At 36.1% G+C, this 26,749-nt stretch overlaps 1 protein-coding gene across 6 annotated transcripts in view; it reads left to right on the forward strand.

Annotated features, from left to right (window-relative positions):
* The window catches only part of ADK (adenosine kinase), a 458,470-nt gene extending 433,823 nt beyond the window's left edge, over positions 1–24,647 (forward strand). For 2 of the 6 annotated variants that reach the window (XM_081073615.1, XM_081073616.1), the window contains exon 11: positions 21,901–24,647. In XM_081073615.1, the coding sequence (XP_080929741.1) occupies positions 21,901–22,025 (125 nt within the window). In that variant the 3' untranslated portion in view covers positions 22,026–24,647. The remainder of the gene's footprint in view (positions 1–21,900) is intronic. The other 4 variants (XM_081073618.1, XM_081073619.1, XM_081073620.1 and 1 more) reach the window with 3 other exon arrangements.
* Positions 24,648–26,749: the final 2,102 nt, after the last annotated feature.

Raw genomic sequence — 26,749 nt, forward strand, 5'->3', positions numbered from 1 at the left:
ACTAAGTAAAGCCATCAGAGGATAATTAGAAGTACCAGAAATTTAGCCCCTAAAATCTGTTAACCTCTTGGGAGTTTTGTCGCTTAATTAGCTTTTGTTAAAAATTTCCTGTAGTAATAATAGTCAAGCATTTTTAATGGTCCTTTCAGGTAGAGCAAGATTTCAAGGTTGTCATTTGTTAAATACTGTATGAATTTAATGGCTAAAGGTTTTTCAGACTTTCTCTCACTCTAGTAATTAGGCTAACACTGGAACACAATGTAAAGAGACAGTGATCTTGTGCTCATACCATCAGAACTACATGCTTTTTCTGCAAAATCAATTTTTAAGGAAATAGTAAAGCAATTATAAAATATTTAAAACACATGTCTTTGTAGAAACATACCTGGTTCACATCTTTATTAGACTTAAATATTTTTGTACCACAACATGACCTAGACACCTAAAGGTATCAGTGCCATCCTTGTGTCTAAATACCTTCCTTTACTAAAGAAGAATCTAAAATACTCTGATCTGCTCTAAGTTAGCTGTCATCTTAAAGATAAAAGTTGATGCACATCTGTGCAAAAGACGAGGGTAAGACTAAGGGTTGCTTACCTTCTACAGAAACTGAATTAGCTATTGAACTTGACAAAAGGTATTCATATAAACAATATCTGCCCTCTTGCAAATGGGTAGAAAAACATCACCGTTGAGAAAAGAAATCACTCACCTAGGCTGATGAGCATAAAACTGAAAATGTAGTAAACATAAGTTTGACCATCATATTAAAATTAGTCTTCTCCTCGTATCGACAATTATTTCTTTACTCAGTGCCTTACAGAAAACTTCACGTGCCTTCTTTCACCACTGCCCCCGCCTGCTTCAATGACTATTAAAAATGATGATATCTGAGGGATAACCAATTCTAAAGCCTAGAAGTAACAGACTCTGTAAAAAAGGACAGTGAAAGATGGGGGGCCCAGAGGGGTGGTTCTTTGCCTTTGAAATGCCATGTAAGCCAAATTCTACCCTGAGTTAAATCCTTAAGCCATGCAGTAGTAGGTTGTAAAACTCTGTGACATAATGGGGCACCACCAGACCTCTTTCTTTTAATTTTTCAGAAGGTGGAGGAGGAAATTGGTTTTTCTCAGTTGTATTTGGATCTTTATTCTGTATTAAAGTATTCAAAGAGAGTCAGAGGTAAAAGAAAGGATATGGATTTATGATTATAATAGATCATCCTGTTTTTTTATATGTGCATTTCAAAATCCCCACAATACAGTAATTCATTTTGATCTATTCCATTTTCTTAAGAATGACAACTACGTGAGGGAGCGGTAGGCACGGAAGGCAAAGTAACACATAGTGAGGCAGCCATACTTTGGCTTGAAAGCACTGTTTCATCTGACTCCTTTGGTCAAAAGGAACAGAAACCTATTTCTTCTAGATTAGGATAAGAAATTTTTTTTTTTTTGTAAGGAAGCACACAAGCATTAAGGGAAACATTATAACATAGTGGTTAAGACAGTGGATCAAAACACGTGGGTCTGCGTCCTGGAAATGTCTTTAGCTAGTTGTGGGACGATGGACAAGTTACTTAATTACCATCTCTAAGTTTCAGTTTCCTTATCAGTAAAAACGAGGATAATGAGTACCTACCTCATTTCGATTCTTATGAAAGATAAATGAAATATGTTTGTAAAGCACAATGCCTGACACTCACGTACCGTGTTTCCCCGAAAATAAGACCTAACCGGAAAATAAGCCCTAGCTTGATTTTTCAGGATGCTTGTAATATAAAAACCACCCTACCGTATTTCCCCGAAAATAAGACCGGGTCTTGTATTAATTTTTGCTCCAAAAGATGCATTAGGGATTATTTTATATTACAAGAATCCTGAAAAATCATGCTACGGCTTATTTTCCAGTTAGCTCTTATTTTCTGGGAAACACGGTAGTAAGGATTCATTACATGTTACCTATTGTAAAAGGAATCTCAAACAGGAGCCACAACTGGACAAGTTTTCACTGAGAGTGGAGCCAGATGGTGATTCTAGATTGAAATCATTCTAGAGACCCCCCAACAGATATTCGTGGATCTTCACCCCAGTGCTTACACATTACTGTTACGCAGCTATGTCACATGCCGGCTTCTTCCTACTTTACAGTCAGCTTCCTGGTCTTTCTTTGCTTTCATTATGGCTCCTGAAAGAGAACACTGGTAAGCCGTTCGTAAGTAGGACACTGGGAGAACCATAAGTTGTTTGCCCTTGGGCCACATGCCCTCACCTTGATTCAATTAGTAGTAAGGGTTGATTTACAGGGACAAAAAGTATTAGCTGACCCCCTCAGCAATGCTGGAGGTGAGGTGATTTTTCTCAAAAGGGTAATAGATCGGTGGGTTCTAGGAACCTGCATGTCTGCTTGTGTTGTCTGCACCCTTTGCCCCATACTTACGGTTCTAAAAATGTTCCCTACCACATGATCCATCTATATCACACAATGCGTGGAACATGAAGCACCCTATACCTCAAGCTAGAAACCTAAGAGTCGTTCTTGATGCCTTCCTTTCCCTCTGTCTCAGTTTTAAGGATGTATTTCATATCTTATCTCAAATCCATCTCCTTTTCTGCCATGACTTGAGCTCAGTCCTGTTTTCTACTGTCTGTAGTAGCTTCCTAACTGATCTCCATACTTAAACTCTTTCTTGCATCCATTCCATGTTCTACACAGTAGCCAAAATAATCATTTTAGGAAGAAATTGAATTATTTCATTCCCCTGCTTACAACCCTTCAGTGGCTTATAGTTACACTATAAGCAAATCTGAAAATCTAAACTCCTGTTGTAGTCTAAAGGACCTATATGATCTTCTATCCCTGCAAATGTATTTCATGCCTCTCCCACCTTTGCTCGCGTGCTTTGGTGATACTGGTCTTCTTTCAGGCCTTAGCTACTTTGCACATGGACTTCCCTTTGCCCAGAATGCTCTTCCCCTGTTCCTTACATGGCTATGTCTTTCTCAGCCTCAGTCTCAACTTAAAAGTCACCTCTTCTCCAATCATCCTAAATAACATGGGTCCCTTCACTAGTATTCTCTACTGCGATACACAGTCCTTTTTCTTAATAGCACTTAATACTCTAGAATTGCCTTATTTACTTATTATCTTAGTTACCTTAATTACTAATTTATCACTTGCTTTTTTTTAATCTTCCCCATTAAAAAATGAGCTTTAAGAGATCAGGGGATGTAGGTGTCTTATTCACCAATGTATCCCCAGAAACCAACACAGTGCCAGGCATAGAGTAGATACTCATACAATATTACTTGTATGAAAGAATAAATAAATAAATCACATTCCCAGCTGCAAACTTGCCCCTACCGTCAAATAAAAACCGTACTAGTCAGTATATCTAAGAAATTGGTTCTTGAAGGATTTTGTCAGAAAGGGTGAAGTGAGTCAGGAAATAGCAGAGTAGGCCACCTTGATTTAAGGTTAATCCATGCTAGCTTGTATATGTGGCTAATCCAGTGACATGACTGATCACAGATACCTCTCCTTACTGTTACTTAAAACAGGTAAATATGAGGAGAATGCAAGTGTTAGGAAAGGAGGCAGCATCTAATGTCCATTATGCTAAGTACGTGTAGTACTTATTAGTATAAAACTAATTCTCAAGATCATAATCCTGAACATCAGTTCCTGCTATAATAGGCAGTGGTATACAGGTCAGGGGCTCCAATTGAGATTTCACAGAATATATTGAGATTAACCAGTAGATCTCTAAATGTAGTTTGCCGGAATGGCCAGTGGCAAGTCGAGAGCATCAAATAACAGCACCCTCGGCCTGTCCAATCTAGAATCTTTACTGCTATTCCTCCGCGACAGGTGAAACTGGGGTAGAAAGTAGCTCCTCCACAGAGAAGGCCGTTATCATCTCTGGTGAAGAGCACTTGGTGGGAACTCATGCTGGGACACACCCCAGGTTTCATTTTCCATGTAGCTTCCTAAGCTTTGAGCCACAATTCTCAGTTTTTTAGCATTGATCAGCACCCACATCAGATCACTAAATCTGTTTATTCTCCTTCCTAAACTTATTGTCTGTCACCTAGGACAGTGGTTCTCCAATGAGGATGCATCCAAATCACCCAGAGGACTTGTTAAAAGACAAGTTGTGGGCCCTTCCTCAGAGTTTCTGTTGTGTTACGTCAGGGGGAGGGCGTGGGTGGTGCCAAAGCTGCCGGTCCAGGGACCATTCTTTGAGACAGTCCTAGAATATGGCACTCGACTCCTCTGATCTTTCTGCCAATAATCTCTTTCTTGGTAAATTCATGCTCCACACTTCTGCCAGGATTATTTTTCAAGTACTTCTGTGCCTTTCTCTCTCCCAGAACCCTAAAAATCCTTAAAGACAAACACTATGTTTTATCTCTAGAATCCTTTGATGTCTAGCACAGTACCTACTGATGGGAGGCAGTCAATAGCTGTTGATTGAATAAATCAGAGTACTTTGATAGCATCTAGGTTTTTACTTTATTTTCATTTGCTTCTTACAATAAATATCAAGTATAAGAGTGGTAGTGGCATGAGTCTGGTAAATTGAGGATTCAGGTTAGTCAAGAGTTTTAACTGATATTTTATTCTTTTTCCTAAAGCAGCTACAGGTAATAAGAAATACAGCCTTTAAAAAAATCGTCTTTAAGTTGACTTTCTTGTGTGCCACGTGGCAGTGTGTATCTGATAACTATTGGTATAAAAGGTAGAGTAGGCTAGTCTAAGAGAGCACATAAATGATCGCTAAAGAGTCAATACCTCAGAAAGATGGAAAATAAACAAAGGATTGGAAAATCAAATTGACCCAGAAATGACAGAGCAGATTTTTTACAGGAGGAATATAGAATTCAGAACTGGTAGGTATTGCAAAATATATCAGGTTTGCTTTAATTACGTGGTAATGCCTCTGAGAACAAAGGTGATTACAGGATAACTCATGTTACTATCCCACATTATCTCTTAATAACTATGTAATTAACTTGTCACTACTATACAGCATGTAGTTTGATATTACTCAAGTATAAAGAACATTGATAACTTAAATGAATGAGCTGGGTTGGGGCGAGGGATAGAAACAGTAGGGAAATCACAGTATTAGAACAATCCGCATGCAAATGATTCATTAGATCATTGACCCAGTCCTCTAGGATCTGAGCCAAAGCCGAGGAGAATACCAACAGAGTCTGAAGTGAATCATTTAAAGAAGAGAAATATCCCAATGGAAAAAGAGTTAAAAGTTGTCATTAGTTTATAAAAAGACGAAATACAAATGGCCAGTAGGCATAGGAACAAAAAAAGTTTTCAACCTCCCTAATAAACAAATACCTGTAACTTAGAACAAGATTTTACCTTTCATTTTTTAGATTATCAAACAGAGTAAGATCTGTTTGCAAAGAAGTTTGGCAATATGGACATAAAGCCTTAAAAATGATTAATTACCTTTAAGAAAATTTACCCTAAGGAAATTTAAAATATGCACAATGAAGAATGTTATAAAGATATTTGTCATAGTGTTATAGTAGTAAAAAAATTAGAAACAACCTAAATATCCAATAATAGGATTATGTAAATTATGCTGCATCCACATTTAAAAAGCATGGTGTCTAAGAATATTTAAAGATGTAGAAAAATGCTCCTTCATAGACTTTTCATTGCAGAAATAATATCTGTAAGCAGTAGAAAATACAACAGTACAAAAAGGATGTGTATATATATTAGAAGTGTATGTGTGTGTGTGTGTGTGTGTGTGTGTATAGAAAATGAAAAGTAAACATTTCTACTACCTCAATCCTCTAATTCCCCTCCCTGAGGAGCTTTGGTTACTAGTTTCTATTGAATCATCCAGAAATATCCTTCCTTTGTAGTTTATGTGTGTGTGTGTGTGTGTGTGTGTGTGTATACATATACATATATATATATATATATATATATATATATATATCCCAGTTTTTCATAAAATGAGAGTATACTGTGCTAACAGTACTGTACCCTTGATTTTTCGTTTACTCGTATCTTTTATAGCATCACGTTAAATCTACCTCATTCTGGTTAACTGCTTTATATCATTCCATTACATGGATTTACTTGGGTCCCTTCTTCAAATTGTTGGACTCTTTTTTTTCTACCATAAATTATATAACTTTTACAAGGAGAAATGTGGTAGACATTACCTTAACCAAGAGATCAAATTTAGCATCACCAAGGATGAGACAACCCAACACTGTGCATCCCCTGGTTGGATACCCTAAGGACACAGCATCACTTCTGTGGTACTCCCACCAAAATTGTTAAACCTGAATCTAATCATGAGGAAACATCAGACAAAGCGAAATTGAGGGACATTATGCAAAATAACTTGTAAGACTCTTTAAAATTGCCAAAGTTTTGAAATGCAGACGAGGCAGGGGGACTTTTCTAGATTAAAGGAGACAAAGAGAACATGACAACTAAATGGAACCTGGAATAAATTCTGGAGCAGAAAAAAAAATCTATAACGGCCATTACTGGGATAATCGGGGATATTTTAATATGGACTATATATTAGATAATAGCATAGTATTAATATTAAATTGGTCTTTTTTATTACAAACAGTGCTGCAATGAATGTCCTTGGGCATATGCTTTTGTGCACATATATGCATATATGTGATTTAGAGGCCACTTCCAGTTCTTACAGGTGGAATTGTTGGGCTGAAGGCTGTGTGCACTTATAATTTTGATAGATACTATCAAAGTGCCCTTCAAATGGAGTTCTAATTTACACTACAGTATACAAGAATGTTCACGTCTCTTTGATAATACAGTATATGAAATACATATATATATATATTTTAAAGATTTTATTGGGGAAGGGGAACAGAACTTTATGGGGAACAGTGAGTACTTCCAGGACTTTTTTCTTCCCAAGTCAAGTTGTTGTCCTTTCAATCCCAGTTGTGGAGGGCGCAGCTCAGCTCCAGGTCCAGTTGCCGTTGCTAGTTGCAGGGGGCGCAGCCCACCATCCTTGTGAGAGTCAAACCGGTAACCTTGTGGTTGAGAGGACGTGCTCCAACCAACTGAGCCATCTGGGAGCTCAGCGGCAGCTCAGCTCAGCTCAAGGTGCTGTGTTCAATCTTAGTTGCAGGGGACGCTGCCCACCATCCCTTGCAGGACTCGAGGAATTGAACTGGCACGCAAAGCCCGCTCTCCAACCAACTGAGCCATCCGGGAGGCAGCTCAGCTCAAGGTGCCGTGTTCAATCTTAGTTGCAGGGGTGGAGCCCGCCATCCCTTGCAGGACTCGAGGAATTGAACTGGCAACCTTGTGGTTGAGAGCCCACTGGCCCACGTAGGAATAGAACTGGCAGCCTTTGGAGTTAGGAGCACGGAGCTCTAACCGCCTTAGCCACCGGGTCAGCCCCATGAAATATTTTCATCTTTGCTAATCTCTTAAGTAAAAAATGGTATTACGATGTTTAGATAATATATTAAGTGAAAAAAGCAGGCTACAACACCTGTAGTATGATACTGAGATATACAAGTATATATGTATATTATATATACACTTTATTACACAGAGACACACATATACATATATGTATACATGTGCTATGCATATATTTTCATATGTATATGAAAACCTGGAAGAATATACAGAGAAATGTTAAGTGTAGTTATTTTCTAATTTTTTAATAATTTGAAGTGACATTTTATAAACATAGAATAATATATAATAATATAATAATAATAAAAATGAGCAGTCCTCCTACTGTCTGTCACCATGTACCAAAATTAATTCAAAATGGATCAAAGACTTAAGCATAAGACCTGACACAATAAACTGCATAGAAGAAAACATAGGTACTAAACTTATGGACCTTGGGTTCAAAGAGCATTTTATGAATTTGACTCCAAAGGCAATGGAAGTAAAAGCTAAAATAAACGAATGGGACTGTATGAAACTTAAAAGCTTCTGCACAGCAAAAGAAACCATCGACAAAATAAAGAGGCAACCGACTGAATGGGAGAAGATTTTTGCAAACAGTGCCTCCGATAAGGGGCTAATATCCAAAATATACAAGGAACTCATGAAACTCAACAAAAAACAAACAACCCAATTGAAAAATGGACAGAGGACCTGAAGAGACATTTCTCCAAAGAGGATATACAAATGGCAAATAGACATATGAAAAAATGCTCAACATCACTAATCATCAGAGAAATGCAAATAAAAACCACAATGAGATATCACCTCACCCCAGTCAGAATGGCTATCATCAACAAGACAAATAGTAACAAGTGTTGGAGAGGCTGTGGAGAAAAAGGAACCCTCATACACTGTTGGTGGGAATGCAGACTGGTGCAGCCGCTATGGAAGGCAGTGTGGAGGTTCCTCAAAAAATTATGAATAGAATTACCACATGATCCAGCAATCCCTCTCCTGGGTATCTACCCAAAAAATCTGAAAACATTTATCCATAAAGACATGTGTGCTCCAATGTTCATTGCAGCTTTGTTTACGGTGGCCAAGACATGGAAACAACCAAAATGTCCTTTGATAGATGAATGGATAAGAAGTTGTGGTATATATACACAATGGAGTACTATTCGACGGTAAGAAAAGATAATATAGGAACATTTGTGACAACATGGAAGGATCTTGAGAGTATGATGCTAAGTGAAATAAGTCAGACAGAAAAAGCAGAGAACCCTATGATTTCACTGATATATGGTATATAAACCAAAAACAACAAAAGAACAAGACAAACAAATGAGAAGCAAAAACTCGTTGACACAGACAATAGTTTAGTGGTTACCAAAGGGTAAGGGGAGTGGGGGGAGGGAGATGAGGGTAAGGAGGATCAAATATATGGTGATGGAAGGAGAACTGACTCTGGGTGGTGAACACACAATGGGATTTATAGATGATGTATTACAGAATTGTACACCTGAAATCTATGTAATTTCACTAACAATTGTCACCCCAATAAATTTTTTAAAAAAAGAAAAAAAATGTGCAGTCCTCTACTTACAACCCAGGTTGAGAAATATAACATTTATAATACCTTTGAAGCCTGTATACCCCACCCCAATTAGGTCCTCCTGCAGCAGAAGTCACTATTTCCTGATTACTGTTTTCTTACTTTTCTTTTAAATTTACCACATATTTATGTGTTCGTAAACAATATGAGAACTCAGCCGTGTTCACATATATAGCAATAATTCATTCAGTTTCATGGTTGTAATACGCTGGAATGAATCCAACTTGTGTTGATGGATCCTGGAGTTGTTTCTAGCTCTTCACTGTTATTACCGATGTGGCTACAAACAACCTTATGCGTGTGTCCTAATGGTGCAGGAGTTTTTCTCGAATGTACACCTAGCTGTGGACAATGCTTAGTCAACTTTATTAGGTTATGCCAAATCGTTTACCTAATTCACTGTACCAATTTAAAACTCCTGTCACCCTGTATAAAGATTACAAGGCATCCTCATCATCAAGTGGCATTGACAGACTTTTAAAGTTTAGTCAATTCTTTGGATTTATAGTAGAATCTCTTTTTAGTTTTAATTTGCATTTTTCCTCATTACAAATGTGGTTGAGCATCTTATGTTTTCCTTTTGAAATGCCTGTTCAAGATGTTTGCCTATTTTTCTATTGTTTTTTTTTCTTAGTTTATGAAGTATGTTCTAGAGACTTATTCTTCATAAGTATCAGCATAATTACAATGAAATTGGTCACATTTCTTGGAAGATTTCTCTAGGACATAAAGATCTTCACTACTCTTTCTACTCTTAATATCCAGAAAACAAACTTGATTTGTTTTTCCCTTCTCTTAAAAAGGTATATTTTGAGGAACAGAAGTTTTCATTTTGGCATTGTTGAATTTTTCAATCTATTTTACAGTTTGTTTTTTCTGTCTTATTTAAGAAATCCTCCTTACCTCTACAACATTAGTATAGTTCTTATTTTCTTCTAAAAGTCTTACAGTTTTGCCATTCACATTTAATTCCTTGATACAGCTGAAATTTTGTTTTTAATATGAAAATTTATTTTTAATATGGAAAAATAATTTTACTTTTCCAACTCAAAACTAGTTCCCTAAACACTATTTTCTAATAAACTGTCCTTTCCCTATGGATTTACAATGCTATCTCTATTGTAGCTCAGTTTTCCACATTTGCATATATATGTTTTGGTACTATTCTTTTCCTTTGCACTTTTCATTTTTATCTATGCCAATACCTCACTCTACTTATTATTGTTGTTTTATAATGTGTTGAATCTGGTAAGGCAAATCTTTCCTACTTTGTTTTTCTTCAGTAGGAGTGTTTTGACTATTCTTTTTTGACTTTGCTTTTTCATACAGATTTTAGAATCAACTTGTCAGGTTCCTTGTTGAGACTTTTATTGAATTTCCTTAATCGTCTTATCGAAGAACCTGGTATATCTCTCTATTTAGGTCCTTTAGAATGTTTTTCAATAAGGTTTTATAATTCTCTTCATCAGAAACTGGCATACTTTGTGTTGCTTTTGTATCTTTTCCAAATTTTTTTATGTTGCTGTTCTATGTGTAGATAGATAAATACATATATGAATAATTCCGTATATTTCTCTTGTATCCAGCAATCTTGCCAAACTCTCTTAAGTCCAACAATTCATAAAGTCTTTGGAGTTTTCTATATACAATCCTCTTAACTGAAAATAATAACTTTTTTTTATTTCCTTACATTCTTAATTTTTTTGTAATCATATTGCTCTTGTTGGGATGTCTGTGCTATATTAATTCTTTGTAATGCGACTATGTGTGTGTGTTCTTTACTTGTTAATTCTACTGTTTTATTTTTTACACTTTTTATACAGTTATTGGGTATTTCTTTCACAATCAGGGGAAAAAAGAAACCTTTTCCTTGCTTTCCTAAACATAAACTAAATGGCCTTTTAGTGAAGACCTGAGAGGTCACTGTAGGTATAATGTGCGTGGTGGCCATGAAAACTGCTATTGCTTCAATTCTCCTATGTGACGTGTAACTCTGTTTCACAGTGTTAGTTTTCTCTGACCTTTAAATTATATGGCTGAAAATCCATTTTCAACCCATATGCATTTGTATATATTGCCAAGTAAACAAACTTCTATACTACCTAAATGTGTAATAATTTAAATTCAGCATAAAATGAGATTTCTTAAAGCAAATTATTTATATATGTGTCTATATATTCCAAAAAATGCTTTAAAATATTTTATGCTACATATACATATTGTGGTGTGCTATATATTAAAGTTCTTTGGGGACTATGTAAGAACTAAAGACTTAGTCACTAAATAAAAACTTATGGCAGAATCACTGGGGAAACAGTTTGAGAGTAACAAGATGCTAACATTTGTAAAGAGTGAATTATTAAAACTTCATTCTTCCATGGAGCTCTACCTGAAATTAATATAAAATAATATCGAATATCAACTATAATTTAAACATATATATATGTATGTATGTATATGTATATATATGTGTGTATACACACACACACACACACACACACACACACACACACACATATAGTCATGCGATGTAAAGTCCAGCATAAGGAATAAAGTCAATGGTACCGTAGCAGCTACCTGTGGTGTCATAGGGGTTGTAGACTTGGGGGGGGGTTATCATTTTATGAGGGATGTAAATGTCTAATTATTATGTTGCTTTGTACACCTGAAACTAATAATAAATTTTTTTTTAATAAGCAAATAAAGTTGAGAAAAAAGAAACCTTTTTCTGCCATAGAAAGTAATTTGGAACCTATTTTAAGAAAGAGAATGACCAATGCAGGTAGATAAGACTTGAGTTTATTTATATGATTCATATCTCCTTTGTTGAAAGGACATTTACAAACTTGATTTCAAAAATAGAAGAACTTCTGAACGGAAAAAAAAGACAAAGAAGTAAATAAAACTTTATTCTTTCAAGTTTATAGAGTCAGTGTGGCACAGCTTTCTTATTTGATGACAACCAGAAAAGCTGTCATCCTTTTTGCTGTGAATGTTCAATGAACAGTAATGGAGTCTACTGGTTGGTTAGTTCCAGCCACCATGAAAACCATTCATGAGGAACTATATATATGAAAAAGAAAAAATTTACTTTTAGACAGTTCATATCCTTTTAAAATATCCCTAGCTCTTAAGTGTCTCCATTAAGCTTTCCGTGTCTACTGACAATATTTCTCAAGTCTCTGTAAATGACACACTAAGGAAACCCTAACTGTTATATCTCTTCTACAGTACTATTAGGTTGGTGCAAAAGTAATTGCGATTTAAAAGGTTAAAAAAATTGCATAAACCGCAATTATTTTTGTACCAACCTAATATATGGAATGGACAACTTAAGTTAGGAAATCACATTGCCTTTGCCCACACCAGCCATCCTACCTCTATGTGCTTTGAGGAAACTAGCTTAGCACCTCCTCTCTGCACAGTTTAAATATGGTTCAGGACTCATCTCAGACACTGGATTTAGTTATGCTAAAATCAATCACTCTCGTTAACACCAGGAAAAGAAAAATACAGATAAAGTTAACAAGAAGACAATAAGCAGTACCAGTTGCTAATGGAGAGCTCTTATTCTGAGAGCTCTGGATCTTTAATGGTTCCAAGATTCAGAGCCAGCCAACACAAGCCCTAGGAACCAATTCAGTGTCGGTGAGAAGCCTTCCCCCACCCAATGCCTCAACAGCGAGAGATCGAAGGTCCGTGACATGGCCTAAAGTTGGAAAACGTCTGTGAGGCCCTGGGACAAGCCTACCTATAAAAGGATCAGAGAGGAGTTAGAGGTTACCGGAAGAAGGAACCCAAGTAGAAAGGCAACAACTGCCTCAGCACATGAGCTCTTAATGTGGAAACCTGTGTTGGTATTTCTTGTTCTCCAGTGTTAGCCCTTCTGTTCTGTTCTCGTGGCTGTGTTGAAAGGCCTTTCATTTTCAAGATGATATACTGACAAGACCATAAGCTAATGGCACCCGCAAAAAGGGCTCCTAAGGGACTTTTTCATATTGAGCACACATGCCAAGTCAGTTAAGATTTTACTTCTTGAATTATTGGTAGGCCCAAAGTCTTTACTAAAAGAGAACAAACTTGTAATATATGTATCTGCAAGCCATAAATAACTTGCTATAGTGTTTGCCAACCACTCTTTATAATGCACCACACTCAGTGCATGAAATATGAATAAGCACTTTGTTTGCTTGCTGACACCTTATTTGTATATAGTAATAGCATATTGTTATTGTTGGTATTTCCTTCTTACCTAAAAAATACTTCTTTGAAATAATATCCCAAATAGTAAAGAACTTTTGAAAGTGGGGAGGAGGGGATATCAAAATTCCTATAAAAAATAAGCAAAAGATAAGAATAAACAATTCACAGGAAGAGATTTGTTCTTTCAACATATGAAAAGATATTCAGCCTTATAATAAGAGAAATGCAAATTAAAATTACACTGAGATTATCATTTCTAACCCATCAGATTGGCAAAAATACAAAAGCTTGACAGTACACTCTGTTGGTGAGGGTCTAGGAAACAGGTACTCTTAAACAATACTAGTGGAAATACAAAATGGTTCAACTCCTATTAACTGGAATTTGGAAATACCTAACGAAACTATTTATGTATTTACCTTTCAACCAGAAATGCTCCTGCTGGAAACATATCCTGAAGATACACATCTCAACAACACAAAAATACTTATGCAAAAGGTTATTTATTGCAGCATTATTTGTAATTGCAAAGCACTGGAAACTATGAACATCCACACATAGGAGATAGAGTAAATAAACTATGGCGTGTCTATACAATAAGATAATATGCAGGGGCCGGCCAGGTGGCTCAGGCAGTTGAAGCTCCTTGCTCCTAACGCCAAAGGCTGCCAGTTCGATTCCCACATGGGCCAGTGGGCTCTCAACCACAAGGTTGCTGGTCCAACTCCTCGACTCCCGCAAGGGATGGTGGGCAGTGCCCCCTGCAAATAACAACTGTAACTGGACCTGGAGCTGAGCTGCACCCTCCACAACTAAGACTGAAAGGACAACAGCTTGACTTGGAAAAAGCCCTGGAAATACACACTGTTCCCCTTCCCCAATAAAATCTTTAAAAAAAAGACAGTATGCAGCTGTGAAAAAGAATGAGGAAGATCTCTGTGAACTGATCCGCAGTGATTTCCAGAAGACATTTTTAAGTGAAAAAGGCAATGCGCGAAACTGTGTGTGTGTGTGTGTGTGCGCGCGCGCGCTACCTCCTTCTGTTAAAAAAGAAGAGGAAATAAGAAAATTCATATATATCTGCTTACCTTTACAAAAAGAAGCACGGGAAAACTAACCAGGAAATAGTGAAACTGGGTACCTGTGAGGGATGGGGGAGGGGTAGAGGATAAAAGGAAGTGACACTTCTCTGAGTATACCAGTTTTAATTTTTACTTTTGGAAACATGTTAATATTTTACATTTAAAAACAATTAATTAACAAGAATAGAAGGGGGGGACTAAAAATGAAAGACCAGAACTCATGAATCCAACATTATTTTTCAATCTTAAGTAAAATGAGCCACCCTGAAGTGGGGTGAAAAAGCAAACTAAATAACATACCATATTTTCCCAATAATAAGACCTAGCCAGACCATCAGCTCAAATGTGTCTTTTGGAGCAAAAATTAATATAAGACCTGGTCTTATTTTACTATAATATAAGACTGGGTCTATAATATATAATGTATTGTAATGTAATGTAATGTAATATAATATAATATAATATAATATACCAGGTCTTACATTAATTTTTGCTCCAAAAGACACATTAGAACTGATGGTCCGGCTAGGTCTTATTTTCAGGGAAACACTGTACTAAACACTGTATTTGAGTACGTGGAAGAACAGCAAACCAAATATGAACTCTTTCTTAGGAGATTTGTGGTTTTTTGTTGTTGTTTTTTTAAAGATTTTATCGGGGAAGGAGACCGGGACTTTCATTGGGGAACACTGTGTACTTCCAGGACTTTTTTCCAAGTCAAGTTGTTGTCCTTTCAATCTTAGTTATGGAGGGCGCAGCTCAGCTCCAGGTCCAGTTGCCGGTGCTAGTTGCAGGGGGCACCGCCCACCATCCCTTGTGGGACTCGAGGAATTGAACTGGCAACCTTGTAGTTGAGAGCCCACTGGCCCATGTGGGAATTGAACCGGCAGCCTTCGGAGGTAGGAGCATGGAGCTCTAACCGCCTGAGTCACCAGGCTGGCCCAGGAGATTTGGTTTTTTGTAGAGTTAGGAGTGAAGCAATTTTGAAGCTGTTTTAGATATATTACAAAACTGAGCAAATAAATAAATGTGTCAATGTTGTTGGGAGCTATGATTCTCACTGTAGAAGGAACATAGTAATGATGGAATGCGGAAAGGTAAGAAAAGTCCTGGAGGGATGGATTGGAGTTAGAAATATTGATATCAATTCAGTTTCTAAAATAGGTCTGTGTATACATATGTACACATGTCCACATTTCTGTATGTAAGTGTGTCTGTGTGCCTGTGAGTATTATGCATTCTTACTTCCCGGCTCTATTGACTGACAGGGCTCAGAAGCAAAGAATAAACTACCACCAACATCTTGGTCTCTAATATCATCCCACCCTAAACAAGTTCCTTGGAGAAATGGCAGGTTCCAGGGCTGGGGTAGAGTGGGTATAAGATAAGCTGGAACTTTGTGCCAGAGAGTCAAGAAGGGCTCAGAAACGAGGCGGGGGCAGGTCCAAGGACACCGGAGCCAGCCTAAAGGGGTGGCAAAAACTGGGAAAAACTGGGACCTTTTGAGCACCAAATTAAGGACTGGAATGAATTGTAACCCTTTGATTTAGAAAAAGAATCTGTGCCTCCTTATGGATAATAAATAGATTTAAAATAATAAATGGGAGACGGGTAAGCTCGTGCACAGAGTAGAATGCCAAGAGCTGACTGGTAAATGCACAAGGAGTGCTGGGGTTGGAAAATCCCCACAGCAGAAGCAGCTTCAGTTAGGAATCATGAATGGATATGAAGTCTAGGGAAGTGGGTGGGGACTTGGGATGAAGAACAGAGTGTTTGCATGGTCTTAAAGTGTCTGTCAGCAGACTGCTTGTTATGTGCAAGGGAAAAAATAATAACTATGCCTATCATAGGGAAATGGGATGACACCTTGATCAGGTGATCAAACTTAATACCACCAATGAACGCGAGCTGGACGTAACATGCCTCTAAATGTGATATCCTGAGAAGGACACAATGTAATTTTTCCAGTATTCTGGAATCTCTATCTCCTTACTGATAATGGAATGCATAATCTGAATTTCACCATGAGGAAATATCAAAGAAAGGGAGCAGGAGATGACTGTATTCTTCAAACATGTCCCTGTCACAGAAGTCAAAGAAAGACTGAGGAGATATTCAAGACGAAAGAAGACGAAAAATATGACAAATCCTAAACTGGATTCTATCCTGGAAGGAAGAAATGCTGTAAAGGACATTATTGACAAAACTGGAATATGGACAGTAGATAGATAACAGTATTATAACAGTGTTACTGAAGTTGATGACTGGATATGTAAGAGAATAGTCTTATTGGCAGGAAAGACGCCCTGATGTAAGTAAAGGTAAAGAGACATGATAAATGCAACTTGCTCTCAATAGGTCAAGGAGAACCAAAATTGTATAGAGAGTAGAGTATATGTGCACGAAAGGAGCAAAATGTTAATAGTAAGTGCATCCGGGTAAAATATATATATGGATATTTTTTTTGCATTATTTGTATTCTTGAAACTTTTTTCTGAATTTGAAGTTATTTCCAAAGCAAGGTTTTTAAACTTTAGACCAGCTAATAATTTTAAAATGTAAGCTTAAAAATTATATTGGGAAACATTACACTAAGTGGAATAAGGCAGACACAAAAGGACAAATATTGTATGATCCTACTCACATGATGTACCTAGAATAGGCAAATTCATAGAGACAGCAAGTAGAATAGCTGTTACCAAAGGCCAGGAGTAGAGGGGAATGGAGAGTCATTATTTAATGAGTATAGAGTTTCTGTTGGAGTGATTAAAAAGTTCTGGAAATTGATAAAGGTGGTCTTTACACAGCATTGTAAAATACACTTATTGCCATGAATTGCACACTTAAAATGGTTTAAATGGTTGATTTTAGATTTGCACATTTACACAATAAAAAATTGTCTTGGGGATGTTTATTTCTATTATAAAAGTTTCCCTATGATTCTTTAAATATAAACTCCTTTTGTTTATTTAAATCATTTTACACAACTTTTAAGATTCACATCAGCTACTTTATGAAGATGCCACTTAAAACTGATTATATGACATCTGTAGTTTGTCTAAGTTGGTTTTTAAAAATAGATTATTGAAAAACTGATACTCACCTAGGGCAAAGGTCTTAGCTTTTTTCTGCATCCAGGTTTTCCACTTGTCACAGCAAATGTCTCTTCAGAGTACTTCACTTCAGTTACCAGCTAGCTCTTCTCTAAGAAAGAGAATGCTGGTACTTAGCTTCACAGAAATATTTCATAAATGTGAACTTTTCTTTTTCTCACAAAGATCATACCAGGAGAAATGAGGAAAACAGATGTTGCTTATAAGGCTTCTCTAATAGACGTGTTTCCATTGTAAGCTGATCTGACTCAGAATTTGGCATCTGCTCCATTCACTGTGTGGGCTAAGCATTTTAGTCTCACAGTTTGGCTGAAAGTTAATATTGACCTTTGACTGTTACCTGAAAACACAATGATAAAATACTCTTACTAAACCTCTTGAGGGAGTGATTTCACATTCTAGGCAAATGTCTTCAAAATACATCACTCCATTTACCAAATTAATTTTATTCTTTGTTTGGGAATACTTATTTATTTTATCAAATACAGAGCATTCCCTAGATCTGACCAGGGAAAGGCTGTGTGGTCAGAATGGTAGAAGAAAAAGAACATAAATCTATTATAATGTTCTCTACAGGTCATTATACCACAGCTTCTCAATTAACCTTCACCCTCCCCCACCCCAGGCTGCCCAGGACCTAGTGGGGAAGGCCTAGAAGTCTGGCTACAGGACAGCTTCTCATTATCATCCGTTCTTCTGAGTATTCAAGTACTGCTGCAGCAGCTCTGCTTTCCCCTAGAGAGGAAGTAGCCCCAGATTCTACCTAACAAGATATATCTTATTTGGTAGAATGTAACTACAACACTTTTTTCTTTTTTTATAGTTTTATTGCAGTATAACTGACATGCAAAAAACAGCACATATTTAAAGTGTGCAGTTTTACAAATGTTGACATATATACACCATGAAGCCATCGCTGTGGACGTGGTCATTACTCCCACGTTCTTCTGTAATCCTGCCTTCCTGTCCCTTCCAATCCCTGTCTGGATTGTTTCCAGTTTGGGGTTATTACAAAAAAGGTGATGTGAACTTGCATTTACGATTCTTTGTGTGGATATATGCTTTCATTTACCTTGGGTAAAATATTTAGAAATAGAATAACTGGGTCATACGGTAGGTGTATCTTTAACTCTTTAAGACACTGACAAATGGTTTTCCAAAGTGTTCTTATCATTTTGTATTCCAATAACCAGTATATGAGCATTCTAGTGGATCCACATGCTTGCCAACACTTGGTATGGACAGTCTTTAATTTTAGCCATTCTAGTGGGTAGGTAGTGGAATCTAATTATGGTTTTAATTTGCATTTCTCTAATGAATATGGTGTTGAACATCTTTTCATGTGCTTATTTGGCATCTATTTATCTTCTTTGCTAAAGTGTTTGTTTAACAATTTTTCCCATTTTTTATTGGGTTATTTCTTGTTTTTGAGGTGTAAAAGTGTTTAATTTGGCAAAGTCCAAATTATTTTTTCTCTTTTGTAAGAGTTTGTATTTTTTATGTCTTATGAGATCTTTGGCAAATTCAAAAGCACAAAGATTTTTTTCCTATTTTTTTTTCGGAGTTTTATAACTGTAGCTCTTACATTTAGATCTATGATCCATTTCAAGTTAATTTTTGTAGATGATGTAAGGGTTGAAGTTTTTTTTCCTTCACACATGGCCATCCAGCTGTTCTAAAACCATTTGCTTAAAAGATTATCCTTTCTCCATTGAATGGCTTTGATACCTTTGTCAAAAATCAATTGACCATACAGAAGTAGATTTATCTCTGGCCTCCTTGTTCCATTGCACTGATCTATTTGTCTATCTTTGTGCTGATAACCATAGTGTCTGGATTATTTTAGGTCTATAACAAGTTTTTAAATCAAGTAGTCTTCTGTTTCAAAGTTGTGTTTCGATTAATCTAAGTCCTTTACATTTCTGCATAAATTTTAGAATCAACTTAGTTTCTATAAGAAAAACCTGCTGGAATTTTGATTGGTATTTTTGAATTAATAGAAAAATTTCTGCAGAGCTGATAACAACACTGAACCTTCTGATCTGTGAACACTTTATATCTCTCTATTTCTTTAGGTTTCTTTTATTTCTCTCAGCATTGTTTTGTCAGGTTCAGTGTCCAAATCTTACATACCTTTTGTCAGATTTTTCCCTAGGTATTTCACATATTTGATGGTATGGTAAATAGTATTTTTTAATATCAATTTCTAATTGTTCATTGCTAGTATATGCATATGCTAGCTAATACACACACACACACACACACACACACACACACACACATCACTAGTATGGAAATTCTATTGGGTTTTTGTGTAATGACCTTGTATCCTACAACTTTACCAAACGCACTTTGTTCTAGTAACTTTTTTCTAGATCCATAAGATTTTCTACGTAGAACAGGTTTTCGCTAATCTTGGCATTATTGACATTATAGGATATTTAGCAGCATCCCCTGCCCCAGCTGCAACAACCAAAAATGTCTCCAGACATCACCAAATGTCCTCTAAAGGGCAACACTGCCCATTGTTAAGAACCATAGACATAGACAATCTTGCCATTTGCAAATAAAGACAGTTTTACTTCTTTTTCCATCTTGATGCCTTTTATTTATTTTGTTTGCCGTGTTGCGCTGAGTCTCGAGTACTGTGTTGAAGAGCAAACATTCTTGCCTTGTTCTTAATCCTAAAGGGAAAATATTCCATCATTGACCATTAAGAGTGATAGTAACTGGAAGTTTTACTTAAGTGCCCTTTATCAGGTTGAGGAAGTTTTGTGCTATTCCTAGTTTGCTATAAACGTTTTTATTAGGAGTAGATGTTAGATTTTGTCTAATGCTTTTTGGGGGGCATCTATTAAGATGATCTTATGGTGTTCTTCATTAAAATGGTAAATTACATTGATTTTTGAATGTTAAACCGAACTTGGATTCTTAGGATAAACCCTACCTGATCAGGATTTATTTTCTTTTTAAATATACTGTTGGGTTTGATTTGCTGAAATATTTTTCAGAATATTTGCGTCTTTTCTGATTTTTGTTATCAGAGTAATGCTGGCTTTAAAGAATGAGTTGGGAAGTTTGCCCTCCTTTTCAGTTCTCTAACGTGTTTGCATAGCATTGATATTATTTTTTTCCTTAAATGTTTGGTAGAATTCACCAGTGACACCATCTGGACCTGGAATTTTCTTTATGGGAAACTTCTTAACAACAAAATCAATACAGAGGGTGCCAAAAAATGTGTACACATTTTAAGAAAGGAAAAAAGCTTTATTAAAATTTTAATACTCAATATATACCAATAACAAAACATGTATACATTTTTTGTCACCCCAGTATTTAATAGACACAAGGCTATACAGGTTATCTCTTTCGGACTGAGTGAGCGTTGATAGTTTGTGTCTTTCCAGAAATGTGTCCAACTCATCTAATTTGACTAACCGTCAAATCTGTTAGTATAAAGTTGGTAGTAATATTTTATTATTATCCTTTTGGTGTGATATTCAAAGTGATATGGCCTCTCTTGTTTCCAATATTGGTAATTTATGTCTTCTTTCCTTTTTCCCTGACCAGTCTGCCTAGATGTTTAAATTTGTCCCAAATAGACTCCCATTTCCATCTTCTCCGCTCAGTGAGACCGTCAGGCTCTGCCTGGCTTGTTCCTCTTTGCGTTGCAGCCTGGTAACTCTAGGTAGTAAGCTGCCGTCTACCTCACTTGTTTCCCTTCTTTCATGGATCTTTTGTGGCTAATGTACGATATTTGCAAACTTTGTTTATATACTTTTGTCTTTGTTTTAGTTGTTTCTGGAGAAAGACAAACCTGATTCCTTCTATTTCATCTTGTTCAGAAGCAGAAGTCCTCAGTACTGTTTTCTACCTTATTATATTTATTTTAACGTCAAGCTGGTCCACGGTACTTAACTACAGAAATGATTTCATTGTTTCTTCTGGGAGTTAAGGGGAGGTATAAGGGCCTCATAACTTTTCAACTCTCAACTTTGTCCTTGGACAGACATCCAGATGATAGAATTTTGACCAAAACAATATGCTAGCAATCACAATAATACAGAAGGAATCCAGAGAGACGGGGAGAGGGATGTCTAATAACGTCCCAGCTGTAACGACTCAAGAAAATATTATTTGGCCAGTATTTCTTATTCATCATCTTTTCATCTCAAAGCTAAAGGAAATCGTGCTTGTTTAGGCTTACAAAGACTGGATTGACTTGATAGTGAGTTGCCATATCCCAACTTGAGCTCTGTAAGAGAAATATTAGGGGAAGCTCATTACATTTGGGGGAAGACCTCTTTCACCCTTGAGGTTTAACGCTAATCGGACTGAAGAAAGGGATAGGTGTATAGACTATAGACCATTTTTTGGCCTGACCCATTACAATGGTTCTGATGCTATTACACAATACTCATGTTCTTCCCTTTTGTCCGTGTTTCAGGTTTTCTGTCTCAGCTGGTCTCTGACAAGCCCCTAACTGAATGCATTCGTGCTGGCCACTACGCAGCAAGCGTCATAATTAAGCGGACCGGCTGCACCTTTCCTGAGAAGCCAGACTTCCACTGATGGAAAAGCAGGAAATCCAAGGCCAGGAGTTCAGACACTGCACTAATTGCTTCCTGAGAATTCCCATATTAATAAAGGAGAAAATTATCTGCCATCTTTTCCTACTATAATAATGTTCATTCTTAATTTAGAGGGTATACTAATGCTCAGTAGAATCTTTATTCTCTCAACAAACTAAAAAATGATTTCCATAGTTCCATAGATAGTGCCACTTAAATGTCAATTAAGCAGGAATAAAACATTTCAATAGAAACGTTTATTTCATTTTCAATTACTTTGTAAATTCATGTGTAATTAGCAAATTGATCAGGATTTTTTTTTTTTACATTTCTGCTTTTAATGCAGGTGCAATTTAATATAATGGTTTTTTTAAAGGAATTAATCCTAGCACATCAATCTTTAGCTTTTTATACAAGTATATTTAAATTTAGAAATGTGTGTATGTATGTATATATGTGTGTTTACCTATACACATTCATACATATATGTACGAATATATACATGATAAACAGTCAAACAAGGTACAGAAATATTTATCTTGCCAAGTTATGCCAAATAATCTCTTCAGTGCATACTCAAATATATAATGAACTTTGGATAATTAAATAATTTGCCAAATTATGTTATATTACAATGTTCAAATCATAATCTTATATTTACTTATGGTACTCTGTAATTTGATACAAATAAAAACTTGTCATATGGGATTTCTTTTTCCTGTCTGCCCTCAACTGTACAAACTAAGGAAAAAAGATCATTATTTAGTACTGGGCTCTGAATGATGTCTAATTTGTTAATGGAGATAGAAAGAACAACAACATAATACACTGAAATATAACAATGTTGGAAACCAATAAGTCACTATTTTAAGGAAGACAAAATGGTATAATAGAACCTCTAGAGTCAGACTTACCGTGTTATCCCGAAAATAAGACCCAGTCTTATTTTACTATCATATAAGACACGGTATAATATAATAAATATACTATATTACTATAATATTGGGTCTTATATTAATTTTTGCTCCAAAAGACGCTTTAGAGCTGATTGTCCAGCTAGGTCTTATTTTGGGGGAAACACGGTAATTATCTTTATAAGACCTTGGGCAAATTACTCAGCCTCTTTGAGCTACAATTTCCTTTCTATAAAATGGGATAATAACTCCTATGTACAAGGTCATTGAGATGATTTGAGAGAGAATACCAAGAATAAAATGCTTGCTTCAATGCCTGTCTAATGAATACTTAATAAATACCTGCTATTTTTATCATAATGATGATTGTTGTTGAAGAAGAAAAAGATAGTATTTATAAAACTGAATTCAAATCACAGAAAAGTATTTTCAAGTTTTTGTTTTATCTTTAGGTAAACTTTAAGGTCTCCTATGCTGCTTGTCTTTAATATTATAGAGATATAATTCATATACCATAAAATTTTCCATTATAAAGTATACAAATAAGTGGTTTTAGTATGTTGACAAACTTGTGCAACCACCACTATTATCTAAATCAAGAACATTTTCATCACTCCAAATACAAGAAACCCTATACATCCCAATTCACCCCACTCCCATCCCCTGGCAACTAATCTATTTTCGGTTGCTATAAATTTGCCTATTCTGAACTTTCATAATAACAGAGTCATATAATGTGTATTCTTCTGTCTGGCTTCTTTCACTTAGCATGTTTTCCACGTTCATCCATTTTGTAGCATTTATCAGTACTTCATTTCTTTTATTTGCCAAATAATATTCCATTGTACAGATATACCATATCTTATTTATCCATTCTTCAGTTTATGGCAATTTGGGTTAATGCTTTTGGGCTATTATGAATAATACTGCTATGAACACTCATGTACAGGTGTTTTTGTGTGGACAGGTGTTTTCAATTTGGGGGGATGTATAGCTAGGAATGGAATTGCTGGGTCACATGGTAACCTTAATTGTAATGTTTTGAAAAACAGCAAACTTTTTTCCATTCTCACCAGCAGGGTTTGAGGGTTCCAGTTTCCTCATATCTTTGCCAGCTTGATGTTACTATCTGTTTGATTATAGCCATTGTGGTGTGTATGAAGTGATATGTCATTGTGGTTTTGAGTTGCACTTCTCTAATGATTTGAGCATTTTTCATGTGTTTTTTTGGTCATTGATATATATATATATATTGGGGGGGAAGGAATGTCTATTCAAATCCTTTGCCCATTTTTTAACTGAGTGATCTGTCCTTTTATTGAGTTGTAAGCATTCTTTATATATTCTAGATATGTCTTTTATCAGATATGTCATTTACTTCCATTCTATGGGTCCTGGTTTTACTTTCTTGATCATGTCCTTTGAAGCACAAATGTTTTTAATTTGTATGAAGTCCAGTTTATCTATTTTTTTCTTTTGTCACTTGTGCTTTTGGCTTCATATGTAAGAAATCATTGCCTTATCCAAGGTCATGAAGAATTATACCTATATTCTCTTCTAAGAATTTTATAGTTTTTGCTCTTACATTTAAGTCTTTGACCCATTTTGAGTGTATTTTTGTATACATATGAAGAAGGGGGTCGAAATTCTCTTGGCACATGAATATTCAGTTGTCTCAGAAGTTTATTAAAAGGATTATTTTCTCCATTACTGAGTTGTTTTGGCACCCTTGTCAAAAATCACTTGACCATAAATGTAAGGTTTTATTTCTGGACTCAGTTCTATTCCATTGGTCTATATGTCTATCCTTATGTCAATCCAGACTGTCATGATTACTGGAGCTTTGAGCAACTTTAAAAATCAGGAAGTGTGAGTCCTCTAACTTTGTCTCTCATTAGTTTGAGTGCTCGGGTATCTTTATCACATTAAAACTACTACAGAATGCCTTCCTTTTAGATAAGTAGGAGGGACACTGATGAATCTTTTCCTACTTTTTTTTTTTTTTTTTGGCTGAGAAAATCTTTTACCCAAAGACTGTTGATCAAGTACCACTCACAAGCTAAGCTTTTCTGATAGTCACTATTTATAGGAGGTCCCAAATTATGCTATTTGGTAGTACTTACATGCACACAGATCCATAACTTTCTTGTAATAAGAAATAAGTCATTGGGATGTTTGTATTTTGTCCTTGAGCTAATGGCATACTGTTTAGTTCTCTGTTTTGGTAAAAGACAAAGGCAAAATAATGGCTAGCCTATCAGATTGGGTCTCAGGAAAACTGTCTCGGACTCATTGTTAGGCATTCCTCTCTGTGGCCTAAGTTTTACCATCTTGTAATGAGGAGTAGTTAACCTAGTCCCACTTTATATCTTCTTGGTTTAACAGATATTTGAGGGAGGATATAGAGTACGGGGAAAGAATAATGAAGTTGCAATGGGTTCTGGCCCAAGGTAAGCGTCAAATAGCTGTGTGGCCCTCTTGTTCTGTGTAATTCACGAGATGTAGATACTTTAGTTGTGACATCCCTGAAGTAACATTATGGACCAGTGGTTTCAGTAAGGTTGCTTCCCTATATGGGGGAAAGGGTGTTTCTTACTTGAGGAGTGAACCTGAAGGACTGAGGCCATTCATTTTTGTGTCACAGTTGAGCGAATGAGGTAGGTACAGGAGAGATACCTCAGAGGCAAGCCTAGGTGATCTGGAGAGTTAGGACATTGAGGTCACTTTAGTCTCAGCAAGTGATCAAGGTTGGCAGAAAACTGCTTCTGTGAGGTGAGAAAGAAGATGATCCAAAACATTTGGAGATAGGCTGGGTGCCCGAATATTAATATAGCAGAGTAGGAGAGAAAGAAAAAAGCAAGAGTGGCTATTGTGTTCTCTTCTAGTTTTTACATCTATCTTCATGATATGTACCTTTAAGTACTGCTTTATTTCTCCAAAAGAATCAGAAAAGAGTGAGACTTTCTTTTTAGATCAGGGTGAGGGAAGTACATTCTTTATGTTAAATAAAATCCAAGCAACCTTAGCTAAAAGCTATTACTATGTTTCCCCGAAAATAAGACCTAGCCAGACCATCAGCTCTAATGTGTCTTTTGGAGCAAAAATTAATCTAAGACCTAGTGTCTTATTTTACTAAGTAAGTAAAATAAGACGGGGTATAATATAATGTAATATAATATAATACTGGGTCTTAGATTAATTTTTGCTCCAAAAGATGCATTAGAGCTGGTTGTCCAGCTATTTTTTGTTTGGGGGGAAACACGGTATTATTACCCAATTTGGGGAAGCAAGTATTGTAATTTTTTACTCTTTCAAAACAAAAGTATAACATAAAGATTGTTTTAGACATACACAAGTCTACTGAATAAGCATGTGTTCGGTTGGCAGTCTAAAAATACTACCAGTGTTGAAATAGAAACACACGTACTTTACATTTGTTACTCCATCACCCTCAGAAAAAGTGTTCATTTAATAATATTTCCATGGGATGAAATAGGTTTAAAATGTAAACAAGTTCTATGATTCAGTAGTAATTCTATGTTCAAGGCCTTGGCTTTGTGTCCCTTTGGACAAGTTCATGAACTGCCCTAAGCCTTGGTTTTCTCACCTGTAAAATGAGAAAAATAGATCCACCCCCAGGGAGGGAGTGTTAAGACAATGTGTGAGTAAAAACAGTTTATAAATAAATTTATAAAGAAATTTCAATACGAAAAAGTTCGGTATTTTACCAAGGCACCGCAAGCAACCTAATGGGAAAAGGAAGGGTTTTTCATAGACAGTGCTGTAACAACTTGATATCTAATGGGGGAAA

The sequence above is a fragment of the Rhinolophus hipposideros genome (genome assembly GCF_964194185.1).
Source record: "Rhinolophus hipposideros genome assembly, chromosome: 15".
Lineage (NCBI taxonomy): Eukaryota > Metazoa > Chordata > Mammalia > Chiroptera > Rhinolophidae > Rhinolophus > Rhinolophus hipposideros.